The following is an 8,336-nucleotide window of genomic DNA, read 5'->3' as shown; positions in this document are numbered from 1 at the left end:
TTAATGTGCAGATATGACCAAAAAATAGTCAAGTTCTTGCAGCCTAAACCCAGACTTTCACCATGGACATGTTAAGATTTTGTTTAAGGAAAATGTTTATGTTTAGGTGCAAACTTGTATCTAATTTGAAACATTTTGGTGGCGCAAACTGAGTCTGTTTTGATTGTTTCAGGACTTGGAACAGTTACGGAACCATATGCAATGGATTCACAAGATCAAGATTCATCCAAAAATGATTTATAATAGGCCCCCGTTAAATTGCCAGAAATGCCAGTTCCGGTTTTTCACTGATCAGGGGCTGGAAAGACATTTATTGGGGTCTCATGGTCTTGTGACTTCCAGTATGCAGGACGCAGCAAACAAAAGCAAAGATTCGGGACGTTGCCCGGTGTGTGGACGAGTAAGTGAATAATCTGAGTTGCTGCTGATTTGCGTGTGTTAACCCGAGCGATGTTCTGCAGGTGTACCAGTGGAAGTTGCTGAATCATGTAGCAAGAGACCACAATATGACTCTCAAACCGGCACATTTGTCGTACAAATGTACAGTGTGTACCGCCACATTCGGTATGTACAAGCAGTTTGAGAACCATGTTTATTCGGCGCACAGTGTGGTCGCCAAGAGGGTGATGGACAAGAAAACTACCTCAACAGCAGCACCTTCAGGTCCAAAGGTAGCTGCACCTTGAAACTGCCCTTTTTGGTTGTTAATGATGGCTATTTTCCTTCTAGAATGCTGAACTGAAGCCGTTGAAAATCAATGACGAGATTACGATAATTCCCCAACCGCCTAAGTCGACTAATGGCGCGAGCAAAGAGAGTAGTTCTGCCCAAAAAAATGCGCCGAGCACTAGCAAAAGTAGGTAAACTGCCCAGTTGCTCTAGGTAAATTTTTGTTGCCTCTCATGCTTCTTTTGATTTTTTTTGTTCGCTTCTCTGATTATGCGACATTCATGTCGTTAGAAAAATCGGGCATCGAAGCCTCGGAGCGTGTCCAAAGAATTGTACATTATTGCGACCGGTTGAGTCCTTTAGTTTATGTATAGAAATATTATTAATACAGGGTGTCACACAGTTTGCGTTAGTTTCAAGGATCTTTCCAACAAATGCGTACCTGGCGGTTTTTTTTCAAATGTGCATGGATTTTTCCGGAAGCAAAATACACACAAGTATGAACTGGCGCAATGTAGACATATTTATGATAGGCTTATACAATTCTTAACAAAACATAATTTAAACTAGCATTAAGCAGCGCTGCGGGCAAAGTGATCGAATGAGCCTTAGAATTGCAGTAGATTTGTACCTTGCTCCCAAACCATGTAAACAGCCGATACTGATTTATTATATATATATATATTTGAACATAATAAGCGGGGGTCGTCCTTTCGATATTGATCGTTTTCATTTACTTCTCTAATGCGTTTGGATTAGATTACTTTTTAGGACTGTAACAAATCTCATCGAGTTTTGATATTTTTATTATTTTGTAAACCGATTATGTATAGAGTTTATAGAAATATAATGATTTAGATATTTTCGATTTTTTCTTTCCTTTCCAATTAATTAGTTTCCCGAGGCGATTAACCGGCTGTTTTGTAGCGTTTTGCAAAATATTGGCTTAGTTTTGTTGCGTTTGCTACTTTTGCTAGTGCTTTAATAGAACGACTAGTTCTGGACTTGTTCTAGATGATGGCGACGCATCCACATCATCTAGAGCGGAACGTTTCGCCCGAAGAAACGCTGGCCCTTCGGATGTCGACTGAAAAACCGTAGACCGATTGATTCAACATAGCGGTAAAACCCTATTTTAATATTAGACGAGTTTTCCTTGGTTTGTTAGTGTAAATAACTGGCAAATAGTTTGATGATGTAAAGGAACAGTTTTGGCAAAATCGCTATTTTTCTTTTGCAATAAAATATGATTTATGAAATTGTCAGAGAAGTTTCTTACCTTTTTAGCTTCAGGAACTTGTGTAGATAGTAGAGATTTATTTTTCCTCCAAAGTAACTACAAAACACTATTATTTTTTATATAACTGTCCCATCCCTCACAACCAAAATTAAATCGTAGTTCAGTGTGAAACTGCCTGCCCATCAGCTTTAAGAGCCCACTGTGCGGCGCTGCCAGTTGATGAATGATGATGATGACAGTAGCACACATACCGTCAATAACGGAAAGGTTTGACGGGAAAAACAGGCATCTAGATTATCGGCTAGTTAGAAACGCGAATTTTAAATTTTTTTGGTACGAAATTCTAAGCCGTTCTTTTAGAAGAATGAATTCCATTATTTCAAACCATTTTCTGCGCCGATTAATATCTGTATTTGGATCAGAGAATTTGAATAACCGGTGCATGTCATTTAAACAACGAGACAAGTATGCGCTAGCCCATAAAGGTTGCCACCTCTCTTATTTTACTTAATCTATGGTAGCACACATAACCTCACATACAATTTCGAGACGTCCAAGTGTTTACTGTTTTCCATTAGACCAGTCTTGGAGTATTTTAGGCCAGAATCCCAGGTGTGAAAGCATGTCGCAACCGGAAGCCTCTGCCAGCTCAGAAGACAGTGAGGACTTCACATCTGAATTCAGCCACTTATATAAAAACGCCGGTCGCAACGCTGATCTATCCCAGCAGGAAAGACGGGAATTCTACCTGAATGACCAGAAGGAGCGCAGGCATAGTCTGGTGGACAAGCATCGGGACTTCTCTGAACTATTCCTGAACGATGAAAGGCAGGAGGTGTGCGAAGACCTGGTGGTGTCTTCCGAGCAGGTTGAAGACATGGACGTGGACGTCCATAGGCGGAAAAACAAGCGTGGCTTTTCCCTAATGCATTCAGAGTGGCTTGTGGATGTGCCCCCCGACTTGGAAGAGAATTGGCTGGCGAAGTTCGCCCCTGAAGGCTTCCGGGTGTTGCTGATAGCCAAAAAGTTCCAAACAGTTTTGCTGAACAAGCGAGGCAAAGTGCTGACGCTGAGAACTCATTTACCTGGCGGCGGCCTGTCGCGAAATCACGGTCTCACAGTCCTGGACTGCATATACAATAAAGTAAGTAAAACTATATTTGTGTTAGACTGTTTGTATTGGAATACCATGTCGATGTTGGACAGTGAGACTACGTTTCGCTTCTACTGGCTGCGCAACCAGTTTGAGGAAAACGCGAAAATGCACGAGACAAACAAAGCCCACAAGCTCCAACTCTTGGAGTTTATGCCAGCAGACAAGGGTTTGATTCAGGAGAAAATTTTCCAAGACTTGTTGGCTTCTAGTCACAGTGTTTTGTACCATGGCATCGTCTTCTACCATAAGGAGCTGCACTACACGTTCAAACAAACCCCCCTGCTGGGCTGGCTGTATTGCTACATGTTGCCGGAAAAACTGGCCATAGACGTGCCCGATATTATCCTCAGCAAAATGCCCAAAAACTATCACTCGCTTGAAAAATATCTGGAAGCTTTGGAGGACAAACAAGCGAATAAACTGAGGAGTTTCAAGGAGTTGAGGCAGGCAAGCAAAGTCATGGACACGTCCTAAATGTTTACTGTTTTTACATACTGTGCTATATTTAAATCGTCGTTTTTATTCTGGTCTGTCTGAAGTTCAATTGATGAAACTCAAGCATCAAGGTGTATTATGTATATTTTAATTTCCCTACATGTATGTATTATAGATTATATGGATCCACAACAAGCAAACTATATGTTTTATTATTATACTTTATAATTAACTTTAAAAAAATAACATTAGACCTTCGGTTCGGAACATAAACAAACACCAGCTTGTTCGACTAGTTTCCTTCAAATTAATTGCACACAATTTCCATTCGTTCAATAAAATGCTGCAAATATCACGTTAGTAGTAAGGATTGAGACTTGCGACCTCCATTTTTCACTTAATTAAGTTACAAAGTGAGCCAACTCACCCTGCGTTTATCCCAATGAGAAGCCACTTTAGTGCCTTCCATTCCCCTGTTCATTCAAACCTACGTTTGGTTGCTGCGGAATATTCTGGCGTTGAGCAACATTCGGCTGCTGATACTGTTGTTGCTGAGGAATATTCGGCTGTTGCTGTTGTAGAGGAATATTCGGTTGTTGAAGAACATTCGGCGGCTGTTGAGGAATGTTCGCTTGTTGCTGTTGTTGAGGAACATTCGGGGGCTGTTGAGGAATATTCGGTTGTTGCTGTTGTTGAGGTATATTCGCATATTGAGGAGGAATATTTGGATGTTGATATTGCTGTTGTTGAGGAATATTTGGTTGCTGTTGAGGAACATTCGGCTGTTGTTGAGGAATGTGCGCCTGCTGATACTGCTGCTGTTGTTGCGGAGGAATATTGGGTTGCTGGTTGAACTGGTGTTGCCCAATATTGTTGACAGGCACTGCAGGATTTTGCTGATACTGTGGCGGATGCTCCGGATATATTTCGTTCGTGTTCAGGTCCTGCATTTTTTTGGTCAAAGATCCAATGAAGCTAACTGGAGGGGACTTACCAAGTGCTGTGGTGCCATTTGAGGAACCTGCCCAGGATGGAACTGCTGATTGGCCGGTTGTCGATAGCCTGGAGGCACCTGATCATGAATTAGATTGAACATTGTGAGGTTTTTTGAGTATTTTTCCCAAACACCCACCTGCTCCTGGTATTGAGGAATCTCATTAGCTGCATGGTGTAGCCGGTAGTACTCTGCCAGCTCTTCGTCAGTGTATGGTTTGGTTTGTTCGTCCAAAGGCTTGAAAGTGGAAAATTTGGGTGGTTTGGCAACGCGCTTCGAGTTTGCTACAAACCTGCCATCCATTGTCCTGCTTGAAGTTGTTGCTGCTCGTTTGCCTCAAAAACTCCTGAAAGTCTATGAATCCGTCCCGATTTTGGTCCATCTCCCCAAACACGCTCTCCCTCATGCGCTCCATTTCCTCCACTCTTTCCCGCATGTCGTCTTCGGGGGCGCCTTGTTGGTACATTTTGTCCAGCTCCTTGATGAAAAGGGCCTTGACTTCCTCCTGGAATTACCTGAGTTGGCAATACGAAGATTTTGCGGTTTTGGGTGTTTTGCCTGATCCCATAAACGGTTGCCATCCAGATCGTGCAGCATGAAGAAGGTTTTCGGGTCAAAGTCCTGCTGCATTTGGTCTTGTTCTTCCCATACTTCCTGCAATTGCGCCTTGTGGCCCGGCTCGTGTAGTTTCTTGTGATTTTTGTGCTTCGTTTCCATTTCCTGCATAAAGTCTTGTATGTAATCGACTCAACACGGCTGATATCGTCGACTGGTTACCCGATACTCCTTTTCTAGCTGCTCCTTTTCGGCCCCATTGGTGTGGTTGAGTTTCTCCAGCTTCTGGTACTCCTTCTCCAATTCGTAGTGCTTGAATTCCTCCTTCCTCAATTTGTCGGCTTCCGCCAGATCCTGCAGTTCAACCAAGGCTTTTTTGGGCAAATAAAGCGACAGTCGTCATACTTGCGTGGTTTTGGTGATCAACTTCTTCAGGTCCTCAATTTCAAAAGTATGCGGGTTGCTCTGGTCCACATGATGGTGCTCTTCATCAATGCCCTGCTCCAGCTTGATTTTCTTCTCCGTTAGCTCCCTCAGTCGCTGCAACTCGACCCGCTTCAACTCGTCCAGCCTACAAAGCAACAATTTCAGTGTTCTACTGAGTTTAAAAAGGCCCTCAATAATCACCTGGTTCGAACATGATGCGATACAAACTGCAGCTGCTCAGCAATCTTTCCGGATCTGACCTCCGCTTCGCCGGCCTGTTCCAGCTTCTGCCTGAAATCCGGATCAGATTCCAAGGCATTGACCACTTCCTTCAGGTACCGGTGGTACTCCATATAGTCCTCCAGACCCCCAAAGTCCGAGTCCTGTTGCGGGGGCTCCTCCTTTTGCTGGGTTTTCGTTACAGGAGGCGCAACGCAGGTTTGCAGCAGCCCAATAAGGCTCAGCCCCAGTAAGCAAGTGCGGTTCATCAGCCCCATGTTTCAAGCTAAAAACTTAGTTTTCAGTAAAGTAAACAATGATGTGGCCAAGTTTCAGAGGGTTTTAAGGTCAGCAGATCATGTTTGAGCAGATTAGCGAGCGAGTAAACGATTGCTTATCACAACAGTAAATTTAGCGAGTTCTGGGGCATTTACCTTTGCCTTTATCTATGGTATTTACCTGCTATTCCTGTTTGTTTGCGATTTTCACACAAACTTCACTCTTTTTTTATTATTTACTGAAGTCTGTAGTAGACAAGGCCCGGACTAGATTTGTTCTTGTCGTTGGCGACACTCTAGAAGAGGATGCAGCCTGCTCCAACTCCACCCATAGCCTACGTCATAGGCCTACGTGTTATACTAACGCATATAAGGCAACTATATCATTTAAACAACGAGTCAGGTTGGTTTATATACGCTAGTACGTGTTATTATTGGTTGTCAAGTCAATCCTTGCTGACTTTGACACCCAAATAACCTCCACATTGCATGTGGCCCGGTTTTTCCCAATAAAAACACCAGTTTTTTTCAAATCCCGTGAACTTCGGCCCCAAAGTAAGTGGCTGGATCGTTAACAACTGCGTCCTTCCAAACAAAAGGCTAAAATGATGCAATCTCTAAGCCCCTTATGTGGATTGCAGGGCACTCGAAATGGTGGAAGAGGTGGAGAAGGCCGAGAGCAAAAAGGCCGCCAAAAAGGAGGCCAAGAAGGCGGAGAAGGCTGCCAAGAAAGCCGAGCACAAGGCTGCGGACGGGCCAAGCGCAGCACCTGCCAGAGATGAAGGTGCCCCATTTCACACTGTCTCTATCTGGGGCTAACGCCTTTGCTTGCAGCGGATGTGTCGGAGGGGCGCTACGGAACACTGCCTTTGATCAGGTCAGACCCTTCGGCCCCCAAGCGAGCTTTCACCGCCGCAAAGGACTTGACCAAAGCCCTGACGGGGCAACAGGTGTGGATACGGGGCCGACTGCACACCAGTCGCGCCAAGGGCAAGCAGTGCTTCATTGTGCTGAGGCAACGCGAGTTTTCCGTGCAAGTGCTCGTCAATGTGTCCGAGGCTGTTTCAAAGGCCATGGTGAAGTTCGCCAGCAAGTGAGTCGATTCTGCGGCAAAGCGGCAGGGCTCTAGTGGATTTTTGCAGTATTTCCAAAGAGAGCATCATTGATGTGCAGGCCAAAGTGGCGCAAGTTCCCTCCAGTGTCGCTGGCTGCAGTCAAAGCGAGGTGGAGTTGGTGGCCTCAGAAGTCTGGGTCGTTTCAGCGGCTTTCCCCCAGCTTCCTCTGCAGATTGAGGACGCCAGTCGGCCAGAAAAACCAGGAGTGCGCACTTTCCGCCCTCAATTTTTAGGACATTTAATAAATGCTCCTTTGCAGGACGAGGACTCGTTGAATATCCGCGTGAATCAGGACACTAGACTGGACAACAGGGTGTTGGACTTGAGGACCAGCACCAATCAGGCAGTATTCCGGTAATTTAAGGCGTAGTTTCACTTCTGCAGAAAAGGGCTAATAAATCCGCTCCACTAGCTTGGAGGCGGGCGTTTGCAAGCTATTCCGCGACACTTTAGCTAGCAGAGGGTTCGTGGAGATTCATACCCCAAAAATCATCCCTGCCGCCTCTGAAGGGGGCGCCAACGTCTTCACAGTGAGCTACTTCAAAGGTGCAGCATCTAAACCACCAACTCCGAGCAAAAGCCCTCAACTCCTAACTTGCAGGTTCGGCCTACTTGGCCCAAAGTCCCCAGCTGTACAAGCAAATGGCCATCGCGGCCGATTTCGAGAAAGTCTTCACAGTGGGCGCAGTTTTCCGGGCCGAAGACTCAAACACTCATCGGCATTTGACCGAGTTCACTGGCTTGGACTTGGAGATGGCTTTCCAGTACCACTATCATGAAGTGATGCTGACCATCGGCGACTTGTTTACCGAGATTTTCAAAGGGCTGCGCGACCAGTACGTTTGAGTCGTCAGCCGCAAGGGTTTGGCTGAACATCGGGGTTTTCTCATTGCAGGTACAGCCGGGAAATTTCGCTGGTCGGCCAGCAGTATCCGGCCGAAGCGTTCACTTTCCTCGAACCTCCCTTGGTGCTTCAATTTCCCGAAGCGAGGACGATGCTGAAGGAGGCCGGCATCGAAGTAGGCGCAGAGGACGACTTGAGCACGCCAGTGGAAAAACTGCTCGGAAGGCTGGTGAAGGTATTTGATGTTTAAGCCTTCGATTGTCTTTTTCACCGGAATTCTACCCAACAGGATAATTTATTCCTGACGTTCCGCAAGCACGAGTGGCTTGCATCTTCAGAAGTGGTTTGCTTGAACGCTTACACTGTTCTCATCAGAACCCGATCAGTTCTTCCGCAGAACTGAAC

General features: G+C 45.3%; 4 protein-coding genes across 6 annotated transcripts in view; 3 read left to right on the top strand and 1 right to left on the bottom strand.

Annotated features, from left to right (window-relative positions):
* Positions 1–1,928, top strand: part of LOC109539484 (MOG interacting and ectopic P-granules protein 1) — a gene marked incomplete in the record, with an annotated part of 18,576 nt that extends 16,648 nt beyond the window's left edge. Inside the window, 4 exon segments of the mRNA XM_019907259.2 lie at positions 173–400; positions 462–671; positions 730–856; positions 1,684–1,928. Of these exon segments, the coding sequence (XP_019762818.2) occupies positions 173–400; positions 462–671; positions 730–856; positions 1,684–1,760 (642 nt within the window).
* Positions 1,929–2,412: 484 nt separating this feature from the next.
* Positions 2,413–3,700, top strand: LOC109539473 (snurportin-1). The gene has a single exon (XM_019907240.2). The coding sequence runs from the start codon at positions 2,424–2,426 to the stop codon at positions 3,537–3,539; it is 1,116 nt and encodes a 371-aa protein (XP_019762799.2). The 5' UTR covers positions 2,413–2,423; the 3' UTR covers positions 3,540–3,700.
* Positions 3,530–6,297, bottom strand: LOC109539471 (nucleobindin-2). 2 transcript variants are annotated; one of them, XM_019907236.2, is made up of 9 exons: positions 6,154–6,297; positions 5,677–5,980; positions 5,455–5,620; positions 5,272–5,403; positions 5,053–5,214; positions 4,787–4,999; positions 4,633–4,731; positions 4,495–4,572; positions 3,530–4,444 (listed from the first exon to the last, which is right to left on the bottom strand). In XM_019907236.2, the coding sequence occupies exons 2-9, from the start codon at positions 5,970–5,972 to the stop codon at positions 3,956–3,958; spliced, it is 1,635 nt and encodes a 544-aa protein (XP_019762795.2). In that variant the 5' UTR covers positions 5,973–5,980; positions 6,154–6,297; the 3' UTR covers positions 3,530–3,955. The 2 variants fall into 2 exon arrangements, with proteins under 2 accessions (XP_019762795.2, XP_019762797.2); XM_019907238.2 differs by having other exon boundaries at positions 6,129–6,291.
* A 71-nt stretch (positions 6,298–6,368) lies between these two features.
* Positions 6,369–8,336, top strand: part of LOC109539472 (aspartate--tRNA ligase, cytoplasmic) — a 2,624-nt gene continuing 656 nt past the window's right edge. Inside the window, exons 1-8 of one of the 2 annotated variants that reach the window (XM_048668835.1) lie at positions 6,369–6,527; positions 6,614–6,756; positions 6,807–7,065; positions 7,115–7,292; positions 7,347–7,441; positions 7,500–7,633; positions 7,689–7,923; positions 7,983–8,166. In XM_048668835.1, coding sequence (XP_048524792.1) covers positions 6,624–6,756; positions 6,807–7,065; positions 7,115–7,292; positions 7,347–7,441; positions 7,500–7,633; positions 7,689–7,923; positions 7,983–8,166 — 1,218 coding nt within the window. In that variant the 5' untranslated portion in view covers positions 6,369–6,527; positions 6,614–6,623. Of the gene's footprint in view, positions 6,528–6,613; positions 6,757–6,806; positions 7,066–7,114; positions 7,442–7,499; positions 7,634–7,688; positions 7,924–7,982; positions 8,167–8,336 lie in introns of both variants that reach the window. The other variant, XM_048668833.1, reaches the window with a different exon arrangement.

The sequence above is a fragment of the Dendroctonus ponderosae genome, unplaced genomic scaffold, assembly GCF_020466585.1.
Source record: "Dendroctonus ponderosae isolate FM_Combo_2020 unplaced genomic scaffold, Dpon_F_20191213v2 Dpon_F_20191213_8, whole genome shotgun sequence".
NCBI classification, from domain to species: Eukaryota; Metazoa; Arthropoda; class Insecta; order Coleoptera; family Curculionidae; genus Dendroctonus; species Dendroctonus ponderosae.
Note: the sequence above shows the minus strand (reverse complement) of the source record. Positions and strands in the feature narration are given on the sequence as shown.